Source organism: Nelusetta ayraudi, unplaced genomic scaffold, assembly GCF_046127955.1.
Source record: "Nelusetta ayraudi isolate G7.1 ecotype Tasmania unplaced genomic scaffold, CSIRO-AGI_Nayr_v1 ptg000070l, whole genome shotgun sequence".
NCBI lineage: Eukaryota > Metazoa > Chordata > Actinopteri > Tetraodontiformes > Monacanthidae > Nelusetta > Nelusetta ayraudi.
In genome coordinates, this window is record NW_027466120.1 from 5,712,593 (window position 1) to 5,738,862 (window position 26,270).

General features: G+C 48.9%; 1 protein-coding gene across 1 annotated transcript; it reads left to right on the top strand.

Moving 5' to 3' along the window:
- Positions 1-347: 347 nt before the first annotated feature.
- nol4la (nucleolar protein 4-like a) lies at positions 348-24,523 on the top strand. The gene is made up of 11 exons (XM_076042206.1): positions 348-1,430; positions 13,493-13,648; positions 16,390-16,501; positions 17,967-18,076; positions 19,865-20,006; positions 21,370-21,662; positions 21,749-21,934; positions 22,423-22,611; positions 22,713-22,832; positions 23,288-23,477; positions 23,876-24,523. The coding sequence occupies exons 1-11, from the start codon at positions 1,089-1,091 to the stop codon at positions 24,091-24,093; spliced, it is 2,058 nt and encodes a 685-aa protein (XP_075898321.1). The 5' UTR covers positions 348-1,088; the 3' UTR covers positions 24,094-24,523.
- Positions 24,524-26,270: the final 1,747 nt, after the last annotated feature.

Below are 26,270 nucleotides of genomic sequence, written 5' to 3' on the forward strand. Positions count from 1 at the left end.
TTGTGCACAGTCGTCATACACGTAACGGGCCACCTGTGCCACTGCGGAATAAATCGTCCGGACGCTGCTTTCTGGCATATCCTTCACATTCTGCCCGGCTCCCATGCACCCTTTTCAGCCCCTCGTCTGAAAAGGGTGCGATGCGCGCAACATGTCTCACGTTTGCGAACCCTGCTGCAAATTAAGACGGCGTGCCGCTGATTTTCCAGCGTGCTCCGACGGGATAGTGATGGGGGGGGGGGGGGGGGGGGGCGGACGTGCGAGCGCGAATCGCATTCAAACAGGTGTTAGTGTGGAGAGAGAGAGAGGGGGGGGGCGGCGCGATACGATCCCAGGTTGTGGCGCATGTTGATGGGATACGTACGTGGCCATATCGGCCGAGCATTGAGAGCATGTTTGCGCTTAACCCCCCTTGCTGCTGCTGCTGCTTCTCCTCCTTAAGGGTTGAGCAACCCGCATCCGAAAATAGTGTCGGCTGTTAGAAACTAGGTCGATAGGAACTGAAAGCGACGCGTGTTTCCGCGCTTTTGTCTGTTTTCTTTGTTGTTTAACGAGGACTGGAGGGTCTCCCCCACCACACCTCGCCCCCCCCAAGCCTGCTGCCCTTTACAGAGGAGCGTTTTTACGCACAGGTGGGAGATAACCCGCTAAGCGCACTGTAGGACAGCCCCCCTCTCCCTCTCTCCCTCTCTCTCTCTCTCTCTCTCTCTCTCTCTCTCTCTCTCTCTCTCTCTCTCTCTCTGCTCCTCGGCGGATGATGTGAGGAAGTGACATTTTTTTTCTCTCCCCCCACCGCTGCGGTTGGTTCGGGACAGCGCTGCTCCTCTGCAAACAGGTGTGCTGCCGTCCGGCTCACTTTGTTACCAAAGGGGGAAGTGGGCGTCCCAGAACCGAAACCGACACTGTCCAGGGACGCGGCAGGCAGGCAGGCAGGCAGGCAGGCAGGCGGCGACAGGACAGGGAGGAATCAGCCCCGTTTTCAAGTCTTTTCTTTATTAGACCGGGCTGCTCGAGCGGAGGAGGAGGCGGTGGCGAAGGAGGAGGAGGGGTGGGGGGGTGCAGCCAGAAAGAGGGGGATCGACAGAGCGATGGCAACCAAGAAGGCGTGCGTGGATGCGCCTAAGAGGAGCCGGAGTCCGGTGGTGCTGGAGGCGGAGATGTTCGGCGAATTTCAGGACTGGTGCCTCCGGACGTACGGAGACTCGGGTAAAACAAAGACCGTCACCCGGCGGAAATACAACAAGATCATGCAGACGCTGTTGCAGAGCGACGAGTCGGACGGCGTCTACATCGACAACAGCCACATCAACGCCAAATTCAAATTCTGGGTGAAGTCCAAAGGCTTCCAGGTGGGCACCAACGTGCTGGGAGAGCACAACAAGAAGGGAGCCGCAGGGAAGCCCGTGCTATACGTCCCGGTCAAGTCAACGGTAAAGTGTGTGTGTGTGTGTGTGTGTGTGTGTGTGTGTGTGTGTGTGTGTGTGTGTGTGTGTGTGTGCGTGCGTGCGCGTGTGCGTGCGTGGTGTGCACATCAGATGTCCCGTCGCCACCTCTAAGTTGGCGTTATTTTGTTCGGGCCGCAAAGCACGCACGTTTGCCACGTCAATGAAAAGCGCAACTTATTCGGCGTCCCGGCCCGGCCCGGCCCGGCTCGGCCTTCGACCGCCCGCCTCCCTTCCCTCATCCAGCTCCACTTTGTCCACATCCCGCCCGAGTGGAGCAGCCCTGCTCTCATCCCCTGCTGCTGCTGCTGCTGCTGCTGCCATAGCAACGCCGGTGCCTCCTGGCAGTCGCAGTTGTAAAAAAAAAAAAAAAAAAAAAAAAAAAAGGTGGACCATCACCGCGAGGCTGGGGGGTGAGCGCGCGCTCTTGCACGGGCGCAGAGCGCGAGATAATTGACTATAGGGACGACGTTGTTCTGTTCGGATGGTGCCGCTCGGCTTCTTAGCGCGCAACCCGATGTGATGATGGTGATGGTAATGGTGCCGTACGCGCGCACCGGGCATGCAATGGCATGTCCTCGCGCCGGCTGGGAATGTCAGGGTACCCCCTCCTGCCCCCCCCCGCGTGCTCCTCCAGTGGTTGTGTTGTGTTGTGTTGTGTTGTGTCGTGTTGGGCTATTAAGACCAACTTAGGAGATGTCAGCTTGACCTTTCAGCTGCACAGCGGCTTTGATTGGCAGCGATTAGTGGCACGCGCCCGCGCCCGAGCCCGCGCGTTCTCTCACTGTCCCGTACAAAAGCCCCAGAATGTGCTCGCGCGCGGGGTCGGCAAGCGTCTTGCTCAAGATCGGCCTAAAATGAACAAATAAAATTAACGTGTATATATTTCAACGCCCACTTCTCAATCCTGATTGCGGGGCCCGGTGGGGCCGCGGGTCTCAGTTTGCACCCACTTGTCATTGTCCTGGGCGGGATGCGGATCGGCTCGCAGCCGGCACCCGTTGCTCTGGCAACACCTGTGCAGCCCAGGATGGTCTTGCCTGGATCTGCCGCATTTTTTCTCGTCATTATTTTAATAACAATAATAATAATAATAATAATAATTATTATTATTATTATTATTATTATTGTTATTATTATTATTATTATTATTGCTGTTGTTGTTGTTGTGTACATACAGCACATTTCACAATTGAAACGCCACATTCACACAGCACATTCACACAGTCTTCAGCATTAACAGAGAAATGGGTTCAAAACGGTTCTTTTTTAAAAAAAAAAAAAAAAAAGAAGCAAAATCTCAGGAAGGTGCTCGCACTCGTCACGGGTGACCACGTGAGGGGCTGTGGCGGAAACAAAAGACTCTGCACGGGACTGATAGCGACACACACGACCCCACAGTGGGCGCAACACCCCCTCCCCCCCATCAAACCCCCTCAGCCCCTCTACACTTCAAGACCCGGCTCCCAGCGCACGGGGGGCCGCTATGGAAGCCCCGTGGGACGCGACCAAGGAGGATGCGAGAGAGAGGGTGGGGTGGTGGGTTAAACCGCACGTTCTGCTTTTCTCAACGCACATCGGGGATGATGAACACGACCGCTCGGCAAGCTGTCAGTCAGTCAACAGCACACCGGGTGCTCCCTCCTGGCGAGGGTGGGTGGGGGTCGGGGGATGGGGGGTGCTGTGCCAGTGTGAGGAGTCAACCATTTTAAATAAAGAAAGAAAGGGGGAAAAGAAAAACGCCCTCAGGGAAGCACCTCCTCGGCCCTCCCCTCCCCCCACCCACTGCCTGCCTGCCTGCTGGGACAGACTGAGTCTCTCAGGACCACCGAGAGCTTCTTCTCATCGGTGTTGACAAACCGGAGGAGATATTGGCAGCCGACAGCAGGTTTAATCCTGTTTGATTTTGGTTGGGGGGTGGGGGGTGAAAAGAGCTGATCCCTCCACAGGTGTTCTACCTGTGTGAGCTGCCGATGTTCCGACAGGCTGAGTGCCTTTTTTTACTCCCAAAGTCCCCTAATCTCCGCTCCATATTGTGTTTCCCCCCTGTGGGTCCGAGTCAGGTGGAGATGGGAGGGGGGCAGGTGTGACTTTCCTTGGCAGGTGCGGATGGTTATTCCCCCCCGCCTCCCGATGGGTTTTTCCTCGCGTTGATTGGAATTGGAAGGAGGGGAAAAACAGGAATGGTCAAATCAACATACTGAGTCTCGTGCCCTGACAGAAGCTGCGTTTCCATGACAGTTTTTTTTTCGCAAAATAAAAGCAATATTTCTAACATTTCGACAAAGCACAATTGCGATTTGCAGGTGTTTCCATTGAATGGTGTGAAGCCGTAATTCTCGTCAAATCTGGTCCCGCGAGACCCCACTTTGAGGAGAATGGAGGTACAAAATTTCTTGTATAAATCTGCATTTCGATGTTGTTTGCTGTCTAGACTGACTGTTATATAGTTCTCTTTGATTGGCCCGGGTATTACAAAAGACTGTAAAAATGGTACCCAAAATGGTACCCATTGCCTCCCTGCTAGGCATTCAGTATTCGGGGTTGGAATTGGGGGGTTTGATCACCCAATGGTTGCTGGGCGCAGCACCGCTGCTGCCCACCGCTCTCTCAGAGGACAGGTCAAATGCGGAGAATAAATTTCGCATCCTTCAGGATGTGACAACCACTTGAACTTTAACTTAAACAAAATATTCCATCCCCTCCTCCGTCCAAATGTAACACGGAATTTTCATTAGAAATGAACTACAACTCACGTGACCCCATACGTCACGTCCGGTGATGTGTAAATGCAAAGAAAAAGTGTTTCCATGACGCTTTTGCGATATACCTCTATATCAACACGTCTAAAAAAACACCTCATGAGAACGTCAAAACCTTTTAGATATTTTTGAGAGGTTATTCGAAGTTTAGCTGTTTCCATTACCAGTTTCTTATTGTGATATTTAGGTTTTGCGCAATTCTAAGGGTGATGGAAACGTAGCTATTGACGTCCATTTGGATCTAGCGGGGGGAGTTGGGTGGCACAGCGTTCTGTACAGTAGCTCACTGCTTATTAGAGGGACATAAACAGGCTTCAGAGACAGGGGGCGTTGGGGGTGGGGGTTGGGAGGTGGGGGGGTGCCCCCTGACTCAGCTCCGCTTGGGATATTTTAACAACAAAACAAAACAGCAAAAAAAAAAGGACTTCATCAAATACGAGCCGCCTCTGATGATGACTCAGAGAATCAAACAATGTCGATGCCGATAGAGGGGACGATTCCAATACAGCAAACGCTGAAACGGCGTAAATATAGTAGCGTCCTGGCTGGATAAGTGACACTCACAGGAACAGACAAACACACACACACACACACACACACACACACACACACACACACACACACACACACACACACATACATAATGGTCACTGCCTCCTGGTAGGGCTGCAGGGCCGGGGGGCGTGTCTCTGGAGCTGGAACAGTGGAAGCCCGGCTGCAGCTGCTCCCAGGGTGTGCCAAGTTTCTGCGGGGAAGAGGGGCAGGCACGGGGCTAAATGACAGGGAGGAGGAGCAGGAGGAGGGTGGGTGGGGGCAGGGACGCTCGGTGCCTGATGTGATGTGCGGAACAGGAGAAGGACTCCTCTGTGTGTCAGCGAGGCGTCAACAAGGCCGCCTCAGTGTGCGACGGGACAGGCAGGCCGAGACTTCTTAATTCAAGTCAGATAGATTCTTTTTCTTCTTCTTTAAATATGTTTATTTTATTTTATTTTATTTTTTGGGGGGGGAGGGAGAGTAGATCTCCGTCGTACATCCTGTGCCTGTGTCGCACGACCCCCCCTGGGGGGCTCGAGCCCACGCTCGCAGAATCCAGCAGCCCTCAGTGTGGGGATGCAACCTCGTTTAGCTCTCATTATGTCCTGATTAGAGGACACTATACAGAGGAAGAGGTGGGGGTGGGGTTGTGGTGGTGGGCCTGAAACAGACAGAAGCTGCGCTTCCATTAGAGTTTTTCGCAAAATAAAAGCGATATTTCTCGTAATTTTCGATTTGTGAGAATTGCGTTTGCTTTTGTTCGTTTACTTTTGTTTGCTGTCAAGAATGGTTACATTTTCTCTTTGATTACTTGTAAAAAAAAAAAGTATTCCATCTCCTCCGTCCAAACGTAACATGCTATTTTGACTTGAAGTGAACTGGTCACGTGACCCTGTGTGTCACGTCCACTGACGTGTAGATGCGAAAAAGTGTTTCCAAGACACTTATACCTCTCTATCAATACGATACCACCTCATAAGAGCATATAAACCTTTTAGCAATATTTCAGAGGTTTTTCCAAGTTTAGCTGTTTCCATGGCCAGTTTTTTACTGCGATATTTAGGTTTTTGCGCAATTCTAAGGGTGATGGAAACGCAGCAACAGAGAGATGCGCCACAGAATCGCATGCTGTGGGAAAGTGAGACTTTGGCGAGAAGATGAAGAAGAAGGAGGGAGTCACAGTGCGGCAAATGTCAGAAGACAAAACTAAAAATGTCCCTGTGCATTTCCTGCAGGCAGATACAACGTCTGAGGCAGTAGAAGAAAAAAAAAAACATATCGCAAGCCGCTCCTTTTTGTTGCCACGCTGACTCAAATATGCGTACACATATGCTCGTCACTTACGACTTGATGGACGTGTTTTCTCGTCTCGCGCAATCGCGCGTCCCACATGTTAACAAGTTCACGTAACGGTTTAAGCAATTCCTTTTTCCAAAGTGGTCCGTTGGCAAAGCAGCAAGAAATGATGTGGGAAGAGAGATTTTTTTTTTTAACCTCCTAGTGTTTCCAAGTGTTCTTACTGTCATCAGCGACATTGTTGCGTCGCTAGCGTGGCTACTGCCAACAGTCCGACCTAGAGTTGCCAACCATCTCTTAAAATACAGAATTGTCCCGTATTTGACAATGAAATGATTCGTCCCATTCTGAATCGATATGGGACGGGGTTTTGCCCCTATTTCTGAGTTGTCTTGAATGTAAATTTGTTTCCGATGCAAACTCACGTTGGTTTGCATAGGGTTTGCATTCAAAACCGTAATCTATGCAGCTGCAGGCACTACCATTGCGCAACACATTCACAACAACTGCGTACTGGCTGTGTAGCTTGCATAGAGTAGGCTATGAATCAGGATCGCTTGTTCTTTTCTTTGTAAAAGCCATCCAACAATAAATGAATAAAGTGCAAGCACTGTATTAATTGTTATGTAAAAATATGTCCAATTAAAAGATTTCAGTACAATTTAAACATTCAGTTTATTTCTAATGTCTATTGGGAACAAAGCGGTTCAAACTATGTGAACCATATACTTTTTTGAAACCCTATTTCAAGTTATAATTTACCACTACTGGCGAGCCACTGGCCTGTGATGGTCATGGCCCCAGGCACTGCGGGAGGCCTCCTTTATTTTTTTTGAATGAAAGTTGGCAACACTAGTCTGACCAGTTGGTACAAGAGCCGTAGTGAAAACAAACGGATCAGCTGGTCCTACCCACCCACGTTCTCTCACCTGGGACCAAGAGAAACTGTGAAGGTTCTGAGCCGCTCGTGTCTCCAAGTGACGGGTCGACACTGCAAAATAAAAACAAGCATCGCTCTTCTGCATTGGTTCAAGTCCCTCTTTATCTCTTCTTCTGTTCAGGAGAAGTTTACACGTGTCTTACCTTTACCCAGGACCGCGAAAGGGGAGAACAAAGCCTCTTCCTGTTTCGCCCCTCCAATGGCCCATGTGCTTCCTTTGTGCTGCACCCAACCTTGATTTAATACAGTGCAACGCAGCATGAGCGAGAGCTGTACAAAGAGCTCACAATGAAACCAGTGCAAATACCCAAAGTGTCATATTTTTTTTGTTTGGCTTTGCGCCTTTGGAATAGATATTTACTTTAATATAACAGAACAAAGTTGTGACTGGAGTCCCTGTTTGAAATCCTGCTTGCTGGAGTTTCTGTTGCGAGTCATCCATGAACACGAGTAAATGTTGATGTTTTAACTGCTTTCATCAGTCCGGAATCATCATCATTTTTAGTAGGAACAAACTGATTGACATTCTTAACCTAATAGATAGTACAAAGTTAAATCAATACGTACATAGATACATGCATAAATATAGATTTCAGTGGTCACAACCACTGACACCTTAAGCTAAAGAAGATTTAACATATTAATATTAATTAATATGTTAATTGTAACATATGACACAAACTGCCACTTGATTTGGTCCATTTCCTTTTTTTTTTGCCTAATCCAATATTGCTGCAGGTTAATTAACTACGATTCCATGAAGGATAAAATGATAATAAGAATAAAATGAATAGAGAAGAAAATCAAACCTGCCTGCCCCAGAAACAGGGACCCAGAGAGCCATTCTGGAAATGAAATTTGTGTTGGGACGTCCTATCTGTCCTACAATCCGGAATCCACAAATTGCCTTAAATGTTTGTGCCTTGCTTTGAGCGCGCATGGGCGCGGGGGGAAGAGAGAGAGGAATATCATCATTATTATCTGATTAATTAGTCCACATTTCCCCGGAGATCTCCTCTTTTGTGTAGGGGTTACAGAGTCAAAAGAAGACTGGCATGATTATTCAACATCATTTGCATTAACACCGTTTTTTTTTTTTTTTTTTGCATCTCCTGTGCCTCTTTTTTATTCTTTAATCCCCCCCAACCTGCGCTGGCAGAGCTCTCCATCAGGGCATCGCATTGGGCTGCACTCGCTGGATCGCTCACCATCCCAAACAGGAACTGTCTGGCCGCAGATGTGCCAGACGAGAACCGCATACAACGAGTTATCTCTTCCTGCCGAACTCGAGACGGAACAGACAAAGTTCACGCCTTGCGCTTGCTGTTCTTTGGCGGCGGTGAAATCCGTCCTTCCTAATCGGTCGTTTTTTTGTAGATTTTTTTTTTTTTTTGCGTACGTGTGTGACAGTGTGTGTATGTGTGTGTGCGTGCGCGTGTGTGTGTGAGAGCGCTCCCACAAAGAGGGGGTCGCTGATCGCATGCTCTGTGTTTCCTCCCTTCAGCACCCTCTCTGTTGCCATGGAGAGACCGTTCTTTGCTTTCCCATAGGAGGAGAAATTAACACCATTTTTAACTGGCCCGGGGGCCTCCCCCCCCCCCCCCCACCCTCACCCTCCACCACCACCACACCCCCTGTGTGGGAGATAGTCTGAGTCCTCGGCGTGCACGCGCCGCCCTTAAAGACGGCGGTAATCGTCCTGCCGCACCGCTACTGTCATTTCATAATACTTCCACGCGGCCAACATTTGACAAAGTGGGACAGTGGGATAATAAGCTCATAGTGGAATTGCGGAATGGACTCTGGGACGCGATGATGTATGTGCGACTCATTTGCATTCCACTTTGTGTCGGTGAACAGAACGTCTATATGGCGTACAGTCGTCCGGGACACGTCGAGGGGCCTGTCTGAAGCTCCGGCGCGGCGGCGGCGGCGGTTGGGGGAGTATTATGGGATGTCACACACTCTATGAAGCGATGTTCATCACGGGAGAGGCGCACGGAGGGACGCACTCGCACGCACACATGGGCAGCGCGGCGGACAGACAGAGGGGTAGAGCTCAGAGAGCAACCTAATGTGGATTTAATGACAAGGGCTTTATAATTAAGAGAGGCGGAGGTGGGGGGGAGGGGGTGGAGGAGGAGGAGGAGGAGGAGGAGGACGGTGAAAAGAAATAATAGGTTTTTTTTTTTTTGTCCCGTAAGCCTTTGTCTTGGACTATATTTAGGGCCGGGTAGCACACTCGCACACGTGCGCGTGAACGTACACAGTCACGTCTCCTTAATTACCTGTGAGCTCTGATGGTCTCGAACCTTCACCCCAAAATCAAACCTTGGTGACTTTGCCATGCAGTGTGACCGTGCGTAGAGATTTATACCCACATAATGTAAATAATATACCCTCCCAGCACCCGCCCGCCCGCCCACCCACACACACACACACACACACACACACACGCACACACGCACACACGCAAACGTACGTGCGTGCACAAAAGGGGTTGCTCCATTTATGTGTCCATTAGCCCCCTTGATAGATTTACAGGGAGGAGAGGGGCCTTTAAAAGATGACCTGTTGTCACATCTGCAGTGAGATAATCTGAGTCATGAGTAGTGTTGACACAGCCAGTCTTTACTCCCTCCTTGTGTTGGGTGCGCCGGCACACACACACACACACGCAGAGGCAGACCCCTGCGCGCGCACAAAATGTACCTGTGTGCACATCCATCCTCTGCCGCTGCAGCCGCGGCGTAAGCAGCTTACTGTGAGCAGCCACCTTACAAAATAAAACGCAGAGTTAAAGCGGAATCGCTGCGTCTTGGCCTAAATTTTTCCCCCCCCCCAAAAAAAAGAGAGAGAGAAAAAGTGCACGGGAGGTTTGCGCGTGATGAGGACCACCGCAGCTCATTTCTCACGTGATGCATCTCCACCTTTTGGTCGGCGGCCCGTCTCCGTGACCCAGCTGCTCACCGTGAGCACCACCACCACCACCACCACCACCACCACCGCCGCCGCCGCCGCCGCCGCCTCCACCTCCTCCCCCTGACCTGGCTGTGCGCAGGACTGCTCCTCTCTCCCCTTTCTGCTACAGTGTGTGTGTGTGTGTGTGTGTGTGTGTGTGTGTGTGTGTGTGTGTGTGTGAGACTGCCAGCGGGGGTGGGGGCAGCCAACTCAACCCCTCCAGTCTCCTAGCAACAGAGCGGTTTGGTGCGGGACAGGGGATGGGGGCTGGTTGCTCAGCGGCTGGGGAAGAGCAAAGTCCTCCAGGATTAGAAAGATGGAGGGAGTGAGGGGAGAAGAAGAGCAGGGAGGAAGGAAGGAAGGAAGGACGGAAGGAAGGAAGGAAGAAGGGGGAGATTTTTTTGCAGTGTTGTTGGCGATTAGGGACGCTGACGTGTCTCCTTTGGTCTTTTAGAAGCCGACGAGCTGCCGATAGGACCACATACCCGCTGTGCTGCTCCAGCTCCAGCTGTTCTCCTCCGAGATGCTTGGGCCTGGCTGGCTGGCTGGCTGGCTGGCTGGCTGGCTGGCTGGCTGGACGTGCGCCGCGGTTAAGCATGCACGCGTGGCACGCACAAATACACACAGCCAGAGAATGTTGTGTTCAGGAGTGAATGTTTAACTCCCCGCTGACTTGTGTTTGGAAACCAAAGAGCTTATGAGTAGAGCGGAGTGGAGGAGAGCCTCGGGTAGCTGGGCCGATGGGGACTGGAGATAGAACTTCTTGGAGTATTTAGTCAGCAGACACGGTGTTTATTGAGCGGATCAAACTTTGCTTCAATAGTTCTGTCTGTTTTTTATCCAGATTTAAGACAAAAAAAACAATTCATTTGTTCACGCCGTCTCCATAATAATTGTTACAAGCCTTCATTTCTAAGTAATTGACTCCAATTTTCAACGCTAAATGAAGAAAATTAGCCACTTTGTCAATAATAATTGCCCTTTACGATTGTGAGTCAATTTTCTTTTTTAACAGACTCAGGCAGTATTAGCCGCTGATGATGGGCTGAACCGCTTAATGCTGCCCCGGGAGTATTTTCAGGCCAGAGAATGCTCTCCCAGCAGAATATCTGGCGTGTTTGTCGGATATTTTGTTGGGGAAGAATTCACTGGAGGATGCTGCCGCGGTGTGGGTGCACCGCACACCCCACAGTTGTATGAGATTATCTAAATCCAGCATGAATGGACCTGACACTATTGTCCCAGGCAGCAGCAGCAGCAGCAATAGCAGTGATGCTGATGGTGGCGGCGGCGGTGATGTCATCGGGAGAAATATGACGATACCTCCAAGTGTGAGATATTACAGCTGTAATGATGAGGTGGTGGTGGTGGGGGGTGGGGTTGGCCGGCTATTATTTCATTTATTATCATTACATTTTGCCCATGCTGACAGGGGAGAGTGGCTAAAAAGACAGGGGCGAGGGAGAGAGGGCCGGATTAAAACAAACCCGCTCTGTGAGCGGGTTTTAGTTGCCATGGCAACGATCATTACCTCGCACTTGGGAGAGCAGGAGCGAGGAGAGAAAGGAGGAGGAGTAGGGGGGAGGTGGAGGCGGGTGGGGGGGTGGGAAGGGAAGAGAAGGGAAGAAAGACGGGACAGAGGTGGGGTAGGGAGACACGGAGGCAGGATGCTGTTGAGGGAAAACGTGGAAAAATGAAATGTCAGATCCCAGGAAGTGGGCACAAATGTCAAGGAGAAGAGGGAGGAAAAAGTGTGATTCCTCAATGCCAGCGGGACAACTTTGCGACCCAAGACCCCCCAGAGGAGAAAGATCACCACTGGCTCAGATCCCAATCTGCAGTAAAATGTCAGAGCTTGTCTCAATATGCTCATGGAAATGATAGACTCATACGTTGAGTTTTTTATTTTTTTATTTTTTTTGTTTTTTTTTTCGTTGCTGTTGGGACCTGCTTCAACTCCAGCAAGTATGCAGGTTTAGTTTATTGTCGCTTTGGGGGCAGCTGATAAATCATTGTGTATGGTTTAACAATCAGACAGCGACGATCAAACGAAATGCAGAACAACCGACAACAGGCCTCTTCAAACTGAGACAACAGGTTATTGTTTTATTTTCAACCCCGTATGCCCCCAGTTCACACTTGTATTAGCTGAGGGAGAATACGGGATGAAATTCTGAAGGTCGCCTGCTCTCACACAGCAGAGGAGCTCAGTAATGATGCAGGAAGTTAAAGTACTAAAGAAAAAAATTCATCAGTAGTGCTGCAGCTTTCCCATCAAATATCAATCTTTCCTCATTTTCCCGCTGATGAAAGCAATGTGTATCCGTTGCCACCTTAGTCACTGGCACAATCGCTGCAATTCCATTACTCCTTGAATTGCCCAAAAACCTAAATATCGCAATAAAATACTGGTAATGGGAGCAGTTAAACTTCATAAAACCTCTCAAATATGGCTGAAAGGTTTCAGAATAGAATAGAACACTTTATTGTGTGTCCCAGATGGTGACAGAAATTCTTCGACAGGGCTCACAAACATCTTCACATATTCCATCAAGACACATTTCACACGGTAAAAATGAATGAATATATAAGAACAAAAAAAAGTGCTTGTTAGAAAAAAGTAAAATGTTCTATTTCAAGGTGTTCCGGATGGGTACAGCAGATGGAATGAAAGATGAGGTGGTTTTTCAGACGCATAGATATAGCGGTACATGGCAAAAGTGTCATGGAAACACTTTCTTCGCATTTACACGTCACCGGACCAGTTAACTTCCAGTGAAAATGGCACATCATGTTTGGACGAAGGAGGAGATTTTTTTTACAAGTAATCAAAGAGAAAAATGTAACAACCATTCTTGACAGCAAACAAAGACAAACGAACAAAGGCAAATCTCGTGGGACGAGAGCTTCTGCTGTTCACACCATTCAATGGAAACACCTCCAAATCCCAATTTTTCTTTGTCAAAATGTTTGAAATATAGGTCGGTTATTAAACCAAAAGTGGTGCCTGGCTAGCGAGGGAAGAGCGAGGGGACGGGTGCGGCCGGCACAGGGAAGCCCTGTGCGCGGGGTGCCGCTGATCGAGGCCCGTCGTCGTCCTGGCGATCCCACTTGTATTGAATGTCACGTGACCCTTTGCCCAGCACACCTGCCCGGGAGAAATCAGTGGCAGTTTCTATGGCAACAGGGTCAGCAGCGTGAGCGCCCGGGGTGGTGGGAGGAGGGAGTGTTGGGTCCTGCACCGACTGCGCCGTGTTATTTTTAAACCTCACGCAGACGAGGTGATGGCCGGCCTGAGACTTTTCCTCCCCTCGGAACCGGCAACAAAATAAATAAAAAAGAGCCCTCGCCGGGTTTGTTTTACCTCTCGTGCCACTCAGAACGTCGTGCGTGTGACCACAGCGTGACCCATCCGCCCCTGAGACCACTCTCCCGGCAAACACATGAGTGTCATTAGCCGCTTTAATATCAGGGACCCTGCGCCGGGGATGACGCACTCCAGTGTCACGCAGGCAGGGCGTCCGACTGAACTCCTTGTCTGTGTTGTTTTTTTTCAGTGCTCAGACGGGAATTCGACTCAAGAAAACTCCTCGCTGAAGCGCGTGGCTGTGGTGGAGGACTTCTTTGACATCATCTACGCCATGCACGTGGAGATGGGAGCCGACCCCGGCAGAGCACCCAAGCACGCAGGCCAGAAAAAGACCTACAAAGCGGTACGTTAAAGACCTTCCGCACTTCACCTCGCAGGCGTCCGGGGGGGCCAACAATGCATGTCAAAACAAGACGACGCTCTGAAAGAAATGCTGTTTGCACATACTGATTTATTTGATCATATCATTCTTTCACCCAGGAACTTGCTTTGACAAAAAATAAAAGCCTGAGCTGACAGAAGCAACCCTGTTATTATACTTTTTAGTGAGCACTAAAAGTGCAGCGGGGGATGACAGGAGTACGATCGGTTTGTCCCAAGTTGGTGCATTTGTCTGAGAGTTAAAGGCAATAAATCTGAAAGTGCAAAAAGTGGTTATCTAACTTTTTCCGCTAATAATGAAAAGAAAAACTCCAGTCCCAGCACAATGTTTGAAACATACGTTTTTACGAAAGGGAATGAATAAGACACTCAGGTCAAAAGCAGTGTATGCCCAGCACTTAAGGTATGTTGCACTGCTGTAGAAATATTGAAACTTCCTCCCCAAGTGTCTGAGTTTCCAGCTCCTATTTCTATTATTTTAATATAAAACTAACCGAAAGCCACAAGGAAATATTGAAGCAAGGCTGAATGCTTTTGACAAATACATTCTCATCGATGCTTTTACAGCTTGTACAAGAAAAACAAATGTCATGCCATTAAGTCGCCCTTGCTGAATGTACAGCATGTAGATATCCACTGTGTGTTATAGTTAAGGCTTTGTAAGTGTCTCTTTTCCAATTGTTCATTACTATTTGCCCACCTTCCATCAGTGAACAGCCACTATGTTTGAGTTTTCTAACAACGTGTTGTGTAATTATTATTATTATTATTATTATTATTATTATTATTATTATTATTATTATTATTAATAATAATTTATTTATCTTTTTTTTTAAAAGCCAATTATTAGTGATTGAGTGACTTTATTTTTCAATACAGGGACAACTTACAATAAGCACAAACCCTATAAAATAGGGAGAGATGCACTGCTCAAGGTTATAGCTAAGCATGTTTTCACCCTCAGTACATACAGAAATACTCAAACAGATTGAAAAACAGCTCTAACCATCCTGAACTCTCATATGAGATAAACCCACCTGATGACATAATTGAGCACGATACATGTAGACAACGGTTTACCTCTTATTTATAACTTTTTAACACTTTCATATTTATTGTTTCTGCAATTTAACCTTTAAGATTCCTTCTAGATTGCTTCCTTGTTGATTCTAAATACAGTATTTTTTAAAGTGGTGATGAATATAGACAGTTGAGTTCAATCAATGTTAATCCACAGTTTACACCCATATCTATACCAATATCCCAACCGTCCCACACTCTCTACCCTGAAATAGCCTCCAATACATACATGTGTTTACACACACATTACATTTGCGCTTCCATTCATTTCATGGGGTTTGTGCAAAGCTCCTCTGACTAAAGGAACGCTCAACACTCAGAGACCGCCAAGACATTTTTTCCACCCCACCTTGTGATAGAAGCTATACTTACTAGCTCCGCCAGCCTAATGTGTCATTTTTAGCATCACCAGTTACCAAGGGAACCACTAACCACTTTCACCAGGAAAGCACTTTAGGAGGTCTGCGGAACAAAGGCTGCCGATGAGTTGATGTGGCAAAACGAGGCGCGGCGCGCTTGTCCGGACAAATCAGGGGGCTTTGTACGGCGCTTTAACGCGGCGTTAGAGGGGTTAGCAGGACTTTGGTTTGGTGCCCCTCCTCTCCTCTGCTCTCCTCTCCTCTCTTCCCTCCCCACCCTCAGGAGTGAAAAATAAAAAAGGGGGGAGAAAAAAAAAAAACAGGGAGCCAATTCTTCCTGCCCTGTAGAGAGGTCCTGTCACGTCTCATACAGTGTACCCTTTTGAGGAGGCAGCATCACTGGGGCAGGGCATAATATGGAACTGTCACTGTGGCCTTCTGGGAGGTGCACGCTCCTCTGGGTGGCCTTTTCCCTCGCAGCTGCCTCAAGGGGGCGGGGGTGGCTGGGTGGGATGGGATGGGATGGGATGGGGGCAGGGGGGTTGGAGATGCGGCAGCCTGCGACGGCGGACGGGGATGGTGGTGGCGGTGGCGGGCCAGTGGGGGCGGGCACCCCTGCTGCCCCCTCCATCCCCTACCCCCCATGGTCACGTGAAGGTCGGAGTTTTTTCAGGGAAACGCCAGCGGGGGGCGACGAGCGCAGGGTGGCATCGCAGACAAACACGGGCGGAGAGGGAGGACGAGCACGAGGGAGGCAGGGGCCGGGGATACGGGTCGACTGTACCTGAGAGAGCGGAGGGAGGGTGGAGGAGGGTATAGTGGGGGGAGGGCTTTGGGTAGGATGGCATGGACACACCATGCGCACGCGTCTGCTATCGCGAGCTTGTGCAGGACGGCGGCGGAAATCAGGCCATCAGAAGGCATGACTGATCGCCTGCAGGGAGGATTCCTCCTCCCGCCACCCAGAGATAACACACACACACACACGTGCACACACACACACACACACACACACACACACACACGCACATAGCCGTTTGGATCAAACTTTTTTTTTCCCATAAAAACCATGTCCGCTCACTCTGGATCTCGCAGCCGCAGCTTGAGCCATATACGCTGCCAAATGTTTTTTTTTTTTTTTCTTTCTCTCTCGCTCGCTCTCTCGCTCTCTCAATGTAACCCAGTCTCCTCTCTCGCTCTCTCTCTCTCTCTCTCTCTCTCTCTCTCTCTCTCTCTCTCTCTCTCTCTCCCTCCGCCGGCACAGATCGCGGAGACCTACGCCTTCCTGCCCAGAGAGGCGGTGACTCGGTTCCTAATGAGCTGTGGAGAGTGTCAGAAGAGGATGCACATCAACCCCAGCACTGCAGAGTTCAAAGGTAACGGTGCACGTGCACATCTGACCTGTGGACGGCTTCGTAATCCCGGACACATCATTAATTGATATATGCCACTTCTCAGCCTAACCTTTCAGAGACGGGAGGGTTAATTGCCATGGTGAGAGGATACAGTCCAACCTTTTGTTGCAGCAGCCAGATAGTGATTAAAAACGAGGTTAAATAAAACACAGGGTCATCGTTTTCTTTTTTTTTCTTTTTTAAAAAAAAATAAATAAGTAAATTAATTAATTAATTAATTATTAAGACCAGTGTCCAGTCAGACATTAAATATGAACTTTAAAAAAAAATATTTGAGGTGTGCGCACAAAGAGTTTTTCCAGTTTTCAATGTATCCCCAATCAATAAATCATAACGTGTGTATGTCATTCACTGTCATGATGTAACAAAGACTCAAGAGGGCCTCAGTGTTAACATTGGATAGGCCTTCTAACAACAATCACATAATCCCTCTAGTGGACAACGGGGAGACTGCAGGCAGGTCAGAGGCACATTGTTCGGCACATTGTTCGATTTCCAGTGTTGAATTTGGACAAAAGCTGCTGCTTCTGCTGCTGCTGCTCAGCTCAGCTCCTTTTAGCCACTCTGCCGTGCATTTGTGCTGTATTTATCTGAGGAGCCATTTAAATATAAAAGTAATAAACATTTAGCAAACAGCACATCAGAAATTGATGAAGAATGAGACATTTTAATGAGAAACATTAAAACCATTCATTGTATTTGAGCAGTTACTGGAGTACTGCTTTACTGCAGCTGATTTACTATGACATAACCTTTGTGTCATTCATGTAACAGGCCATTGAAATAAACTCCTGACCATGTCTCAGTGTGTTAAAACATGATTTATTGAATCGTTCTCAATGAGAAAATAGACGACCAAGAATTTCTATACATTTATATAAGATATATAATAAAAGTGATAATATAACATTACAAAAAAATAATCATTGTGATACATGTATTTTTTCCACTGAAAACAAATCGTGTAGTGAGTTATACATTATAGACTAAAACCAGCAAAGTTAATTTGCTGTGGTCTCACTGGTGTCAATTAACAGTTTGATGTGAGGGACCACAGATTTTGTCAGATATTGATTTTTTTTTTTTTTTTTTTCCATCTCACGCTCACGAACACAGTTGTGAAAATCAATGATCTCAGTGAAAAATATTTTTTCAAATGAAGCTCAATGTTGTTGTTTTTTTTTGTTGTTGTTTTTTTTTATCTTTCTTCAGTTCACTGATTTATCTCAATTCATCTCAAGTGTATTTGCTCAGCAAGTTGGATAAACTTAATTAATTAAGCTTTTATTTATGTTTTCAATAATCCCCAAAGTCAATTTTAATTCCAAGATTTGTATTCAGAAATGTAACAGTTTTATTTAAATAATTCATCGACAATAAGTCATAAGTCAGCACCGCTATTAACGTGGTTGTTTTTCTTTGTCAGAAAACGACAGACCGACCTCTCTGGTCCCGGACCTCATTGACTACAACATGCCTCTTACTGCCACCTACCTGAAACAAATGAAACTGCAGTGCATGACTGCCACGGAGAGGGTGAGTGTCTGATGGCAAAATGATGAAGCCAGCCTTCTGATGAGATTTCCTCTTCATTTCGATTTTGCTGTATAGCGACTGAGCGAATGGGCTTGGTTATTCTCTTTTTATTGTCATTTAGAGGTGGTGGTGTTGGTGGGGGGGAGCACAAACGTTAAAGAAATAACTTTTGATTGACTAATGAATAGCCAGAGCAGCAGCCTCCCTGCTGGGAGGAGGAGCTCGCTGTGAAACGAGGATTAGTTGGGCTTGTGCGCACGGTGACGTCACGTGGGAGGCCACTCCCCTGCGTGGCTGTGACAGCAAGCCCTCAGAAAGCACTGTCACTAAAGTGCAGGGAGCGACTCTTGATGACCATGATGACATTGTTCCTCACTCGAGCGTAATTAGGATTACCCGGAACGATGACCCAGACCGCGATTTGTGGGTGAGTACCGGAGGAGTGAGCGAGCAGACTGATGGTCACATGTGTGCGGAGGTTGAGAAAGAGCAGGGAGACGATCTGATAGTCAACCTGCAGCGGATGTTTACTTCACTGTCGTGGTTGTAGTTGGAGCAGCTCCATGTGTCTGCAGCCGCGGGAGGGGGGGGGGTTTGAAGCAGGTTTGCTCTCTGGGCAAAATAGAATAATATCATTTGTTATTGTGGCTCGTAGTCTGCTCTCTGAGGCGGCTTCCGCTTCTCTGCTGTTGCACTCTGCAGCTGGTTTTATTCAAGTCAAGTCTCACATGAAATACAGCGTGAGCACCACCCAAAATATTCTCTGCAGCAAACTCTGAGTTGATTGCCTCGTGTCCGAATCCTCCTGCTTTCTCCTTCACATCTTTCCTCCTCCGCTGCCATAGGTGAAAGTGCTGAGAGAGTGTAATTGCTCTTCCTGTCCCTCTTCAACTCTGCCTTTAATGCTCACTTGGTACCTAATGGAGCTGTCACTGAGCATTTTGGTCCCCCTGTAAACCTCTTACAGAGGGACGAATGCATATTCCCAGGAGTTTAGGCCTATTTTCTGCGCTCCTGAAGAGGGGGAACGATGAGTTGCCGAGATGCCCTTCTGCTCTGTTTCCATCACGGCTAGTTCTGCGCTCCTCCTGCCAGCTGACACATCGCGCATGGCCGGGGAGATGTCGCCATTTGTATAAGTGAAACTGACTGGTGATGCGCGGGGCTAACTGCAACGTGGTCACTGCAGTTCAGGGGGTGACGCCGCTGTGTGGAATCTGTAGCCGGAGCTCTGCCCTCTGAATAGTTTGAGAGATTATTCTGCTCCCCTCTGCTAATCCCCAGCCCCCGTGTTTACTCACGCTCCCGTTATGCCATGACAAGCATCTTTAGGGTTTTCTGTGACAGTTAAAAATAGCAGTGCTCTGAGAAACAGGCCCATGCAGTCAGCGCGTCTTATGAAGAGTAAAATATTCAAATGTTGGTCAAGTGGGCGACTTGCATGGCTATTGGAAGAACTACACCAGGAGTGTTGGCTCCATACTGAAAGCAACTTTTTCCTTCGAAACACACGCCATGTGTCTCAGCTTTAATCACAAGGAGGAAACCACAAATCCAACGTAGCACAAAGTCAACACAATACAGCCCATAACTTCACTTGGTTGTCACTTTCAGATTTGACATCTTTCCGCTTATTTTCTCAGCCGCTGGCAGTTTCCAGACTGGCAGGATTAAGTCCTTCATCTCCCTGCCTTGATCTTCGCTGCACGGTCCAGTTCTTGTTAAACATGTGTAGATCTTTATCTTCTCTCCCATCCCCACCCCACCCCCGCTCCTCTCCCTGTGCAGGATGACAGTTCGGTGAGCAGCGAGGACATGAACGCCACTGAGCCCGCATGGGTCGCAGCTGAGCAGCCCCCAGTGCCTGAGCCCAGCCCACCTAACGGGGACGCCGTCGGCAACCCGGCAGCCGCCGTCAAGGAGGAGGACGGTGAGGCGGCCCGGAATGGAACTTGCTCCGATTTTTGCTGTTTTTTTCGGTCTGCTTGCTGCTTTTATCGACATGTGAACACGGGAAGGTGAACGGCCGAGGGTCCAGATTGGTGTTATGCAGGAAACAGCTTGCCTCATTCTTAGCGCGCTAATCCAAATAAATCCACTCTTACTGGGGGTGGGACACCGCTGCAGCCCCAATCCACCACCGTGCACCCCTCTCTTTCAGGGTGCTCGGCTTAGAGAAGTAGGACAAAAGCCCATATTAACCTTTACAGCTTAGAACCTGATCTAGAAAGGGGGCTAAGAGGAGGGCACATCATTAAAATCAATGACCAGCGAACGTGGGTACGCCAACACGGTCGAGTGCGAGTGCACGGCTGTTGTATTCCGGGTTGAAAAAAAAAAAAACTGCAATATTTATTTGTTCAAATGTTTATTTAACAGGGGTGATACATACAACATCGCCACAAGAAAGGGAAAATGTGATGCATATAAGACGTCCAGCTTCAGCTAATTTGCAGTCTTTGGTCTGGCTTTTAGAATACAATGAGATATACTGAAAAAGCAATTAAAAATGAAATGATACAAATGCAGTGAATAATACAAACCAAAAAAACAGTTGCAGTTGTCAATTACAAATAAAAACATGAGTTAAATGTAGGGGCTGTTATGTTGACAGTGACTTAATAGGAAATTAATGTTCACATTTCTGCTGCTGCTTGAGCCAGTGTTTAACTTTCACACTAAATACACACAACCCTAACCCGTTACAGAGGTTTATGTCCACTCTACTATTTCCTTTGCATTTGTAGAAAAATGTTATTAATCTGGAATGAAAATCATACGGTGTAATTGCAACATTTAATCATTATCTTAACAGGAAAAGGTCTGAACTACAAGAACAAGTGTACACACACACACACACACACACACACACACACACACACACACACACACACACACAGAGGCAGAGCCAGGGTTACCTCCCCCATCAGTCCTCCGTCCCCATGGCTCTCCCCCTTCGCCGTTAAAACTCCCAAGATTTGCCCCCTTCTGCTCTAACTTTTATTTATCTTGACAGTTGACCCCAATACCACTTCCTTAACAGTTTCAGAGAGGCAGGCAGTCCCATCCCCCTGTACTCACTCACCCACCCACCCACCCACCCACCCAGCCAGCCCCGCTCTACACCAGGACAGAAATAGCCACGGCCGCTGTAGTAAACAAACCCACATTCATGCTAAATGATGGCAAACGTCCGCTCCTCTCATCCCCGCCGTGTGCATCTCTTTGCATCTTAATCTCCTTCTCCCTCCCTCGCTGCCTTCCTCCCCCCCACTCCCTCCCCCCCCCGCCAGACGACGACTCCTCGGAGAGCGGCAGCGCCAACAGGCTCCCGGCTCTGACCTCCCCGGAGGTGCCGGCTGTGGGTGGGAACCGCCCAGATGGTGGGGACTCGTACATGGAGGCCACTGAAAATGGGCTGAGCGCTCCACTCGACTTCAGCACCACGTCGCCCTCGTCCTCCTCGGAAGATCAGCAGCCGGTCAACCTGAGCGAGAGGCTGCTGCCCGCCGGGGGCTCGCCGCCCAACCCCTGTCCCGCAGACCCCAACAGGAAGTTCCCAATCAAGACAGATTACACCAGCAAGGTTGGGAGGCTCGTTCTGAAAATCTGAAATGTTTCCGACGGGCCGCGCCGCTTTGAGTAACTTGTCACCTTGTGGGCTCTCCTCAGTCGCCTCCGTACAGCTCAGGAAGCTATGACTCTGTGAAGACCGAACTGAGCATGAGTGCAGAGGACTTGACCTCTGGCCGGGCGCAGATCATTGACGACGACGACGACGATCACGACGACCACGATGACAGCGACAAGATCAACGACGCCGAGGGCATGGACCCCGAGAGACTCAAAGCCTTCAATGTGAGTAGACCTCGCAGCTGCAGAGCCATGAAGTTCAGAAGGAGACGTGACAGCACAGGGCTTTTCTCTGTCTGATGCTTTGCAAATTATAATTCTAATTTAATATCATGTTTCATGCATTACCAAAAACGGGAGAACATTATTTGCAGTATCTGATACTCAAAGCGTGATGGTGCACAAATCGCGGAGCGTCATTGCGGAGTTGCGAAAGACGCAGACACGAGCGAACACGCAAACAGGAGAAAAGCCGTCCTGAATCTGAGCGATGTTTCCGTCTCCACCACCTCCCCCTCCCGCTTTAACCACCCCTCTCCCACTCCACCTCTAATGCTCCCCCATCCCCTGCCTTCCCTCCCCACTCTTTTGTTTTCACCACTCACACCCCTCTCTCTCTCGCTCTCCCTCTCCTCCCCACCCCCTGCCTGCCTCCACTCCATTTTTCTGCTCTACATCCCCCTATCTCTGCCCCTCCCCCGCCTCTCCGTCAGATGTTTGTGCGTCTGTTCGTGGATGAGAATCTGGACCGCATGGTGCCCATATCCAAGCAGCCCAAGGAGAAGATCCAGGCCATCATCGAGTCCTGTAGCCGTCAGTTCCCCGAGTTCCAGGAGCGCTCACGCAAACGCATCCGCACCTACCTCAAATCCTGCCGTCGCATGAAAAAGGGCGGCTTCGAGGTACAAAACGGCGGCAGGCTCAAACGCCTCAAATCGGAGCAAATCTGTGGTGCTGTTTTCTCAACATGAACCCCCCCGCGCCCCCCCCCCAACCCCTGCAGATACGACCCACGCCCCCCCACCTCACCTCTGCCATGGCTGAGAACATCCTCGCTGCCGCCTGTGACAGTGAATCCCGCAACGCCGCCAAGAGGATGAGACTCGATGTGTACCAAGCGACGGTAAATGGCTCGGCACTGTAAAATTTCCCAGCTGGGATCCTGGGGTGGGGCTGAGGATGTTCTTCCAGTTAATAATGCAAAGGCACCGACCAACAAATGTTCTGTCCAAATTGAATACAACAAAAAAGCATTTGCCATAGGCGCAAAACCTCATAATTTGCTACTGACCGAGAGTTACCTGCTAGTTAGTTAGTTAGTTAGCTGGCTTGCAGATAGTCTAACATTTATTCTCCATTCCATCAAAATTCCAAACAAACAAAAACAATTTCTCGGAACAACGGTCAAAAACCGTTTGTCCTTCTGGGTCAAAACACCTGACGACAATAGTGACACTTATATACACACCTGAACCACAGACAGAAATTCAGCAACACCCACAGTATAAATAGTGAAACGGCAACTCAGTCTCAGTTCAGATGAGCACAACATCTGAAGTGATGTTGGCTGTCTGGCAGGATGAGCCCATGCCTGTTGAGAAGCCCGCGGCGAGGGACCCCGCCTCCGTGGCCTCATCGGGGTTCGCCATCAGCAGCGCAGCTTTCGCCCAAGAACAGCTCTACACCAACGGAGGCCTCAACTACAGCCTGAGGGGATACGGCGCCGTGGGCAGCAACCAGCAGACCGCTGGCGCTGCGCAAATCAACGGTGAGGGCATCACGCAGAGTCTGCCGTTGTTTATGACGACGTCGTTGAGAGGCCGAGGTTGTTTGTCAGAAGCCCTTTCAAAAATCCCCTGAGCTCAAAATATCCTCCCATTTTCACCGCTTCTTCCTTTTTTTAATTGATGTGTAAAGTCTTGATAATGTCTTGGTCTCGGTTGGAACTGTCCTCACTGCAGCACTGATATAATCTGTCATCAGAAAGATCAGTGTGCAGGAATCAGCGTTTCTTTCAAGGAATGAAGCATATGTTTCTACATCTTTCTGAGACACCAAGCAAAGTATTTCAAAGTACTATTTAGAAAGCAGTCACAGCTTGGTTATGCATTCCCGACCTTTCCATCGAAACACTTCTCTCACATCACCTCTTTGCGCTGCCCGCAGGTCCCACAGACCTCAGCATGAAGTCGGTCGTTCCAAATTCCTCCTCGTCCACCTCCAACAGTCACGGCCAGGGAGGCGGCGGCGGCGGAGCCTCGGCTCAGCTCAGCCCACCGGAGGTCACGGCCGTCAGGCAGCTCATCGCCGGCTACCGGGAGTCCGCCGCTTTCCTGCTCCGCTCGGCCGACGAGCTGGAGAACCTGATCCTGCAGCAGAACTGAGCCGCGGCCCGGAGCTCCTCACCAGGCCTGTCCTTCACTGTCGCTCGCCGTCACACGTACTACAGTATTTGGACCGACCCGCACACAAAGACACAAACGTAAGACGAGTGATCCTGCAGTGCACGGTGGGTCCTGTTGGTGTGGTATCTTTACTGTATTATGCATCTGGTTTACTTTGACCTTAGTGCCCTGTTATCTGTAGCCATTCATCCCATCCAGCTCATTTTTTTTACCACCTCAACCTCCATTTGTCTCAGGAAGCGATGTGAAGAGATGATCTGCACCGATACGCAGGGAAGGTTCTGACCTTAAATTAGCTGTGACATAATGCCACATTGATTTGTACGTTGCAGGTGTCTGGGCACAGTGACAGTTAAAATAGCAGTGACGTTGCATCTTGTTTCCACACAGACACATACACACAGACACACACGCACACACGCACACACGCACACACGCACACATGTAAAATACGCTGTACAGGGGCACAATTTGACTGAGGCGTCTGGTTTTCAAAAAGCACTCTCTCTGAAAATGTCCGCAATTTTTTTTCTTTCTTCTGAATCGCTGCTAAATCTACTGACCTGCTGACCTCAACAGCTACTGGAGGACGCGCTGAATTACACAAAAGGATTTGGGGGAGGGTGTGGGGCGGGAGGACGCGGGGGGGGAGTGGGAGAAGTAACAAAGACATGGAGAGTTTTTCCAACAACTGATCGGTCAAAGTCATGTGACCAAAGCTTACCTCGGCGCTGCCTTCGTTGGAGCAGTTTCTAGATCCCGGCGTGGCGTGCGGCTCACTAGAAACAGCCAACCTGACCAGCGCCACTCGCTTTTTTGGTGACTTCATAGGAATATTTCTATCCTTTCTCAAAAATGACGGAGGCTCTCAAGAAGCATGGGTGTGCAAAATGAGGTCACAGACACCTGTCAGGGATTAAATGGAGATTAATATATTGTTTAGACTCGCGGTTTTATGACCGGTCCAAACGGAAAGGTGGAAAAAGGTGCAATATTGAAGATAATCAGTGATGGCGTGCTGAACTGAAATGACTGTCAGACTCGTTGAGGCATTTGAAAAGCAAACGTGGTTGTGGGTGGGGGGTGGGGGGTGGGGTGGGTCATTTACCACGCTCTCCTCCCGCTGTAACTGTCGAGTTGTTTAAAAACAAAAAAAGGAAGGAAACTATATCCCACGCAGCATTGTAGCCAATTTCAATGTTGTTGTATGTTGTGAAAACTGCCAGTAACTGCTGACCTCCTGGCCAGGGCGCGTCAGCGTACTGGGATCAGTCATCTTAACAAACAGGACCTGGCAGAAAAAACAAGACTTAATGTTGCATGTCTTTTGTTTAGTTTTTGTTGTTTTTTTTTAGTTTGGGGGACTTTGTCGAGATAAAAACAAACAAACAAACAAACAACAAAACAACAAAAACAGCCGCATTGAGCTCACATGCATCCATCGCAGGATGGTGAAATGAAGCGCCGCTCAAACATCCATCTGGCTCTGCCCAGATGTGGTGTGTGTGTGTCTGTGTGTGTGTGTGTGTGCGTGTGTGCATGTGCGTGCGTGTGTGTTTTAATGTGCGTACTGTCTGTCTGTGCCCCCCCCCACCCCCCTACTCATGTCCATCCATTCGAACCGTGGCTGACACACAAACACACGCCGTTTGAAAAGAAGCAAGAGACAATCTTTGAAAAAGGTGTAAGTCGCATCGCAGTTTACTCTCCCAGATTTCTGCTACGATGTCTGCGTTTGTGTGCGTCTGAATGCGTGGGAGCGTTGCGCGCCTGCGTGCGCACGTGCGCGAGTGAGCGAGCGTTGGTCTGAGGGCACACAAGAGTACTCAAAGCAGATCTAGAGCACAGTCTCACAATTTAACTGGTGAGTCACTCAGCACAAGAACTGTTGTGTAAGTGTTGGGGTGCTTTTTCTTTTTGGTGACGTGTTTGTATTGACCGTGTGTCATTTTTTTTTTTTTTTTTTTTTTTTTTTTTTCATGTTTGTGCAAAAGTGGAGTGACCCAGTTTAACACAAATCTGTGAAAATTTCATTCAGTGGGCTGAAACATTCCAAACAAGGACAATGGGCTCGCCAAAGCAGCTCCCGGTGGCCTGCACCTTATTCATTTTTCAAAGTTTGAAGAGATATATTTCTGTATTTATAACAAATCTAT

What these genes read in the sequence shown, in the direction of transcription:
- nol4la (XM_076042206.1), top strand. Translation starts at nt 1,089, where the DNA reads ATGGCAACCAAGAAGGCGTGCGTGGATGCGCCTAAGAGGAGCCGGAGT. An exon ending in CAGCACTGCAGAGTTCAAAG is followed by an intron (nt 16,502 to 17,966) that starts GTAACGGTGCAC and finishes TTTCTTTGTCAG; the next exon opens with AAAACGACAGACCGACCTCT. An exon ending in GCATGACTGCCACGGAGAGG is followed by an intron (nt 18,077 to 19,864) that starts GTGAGTGTCTGA and finishes CTCCCTGTGCAG; the next exon opens with GATGACAGTTCGGTGAGCAG.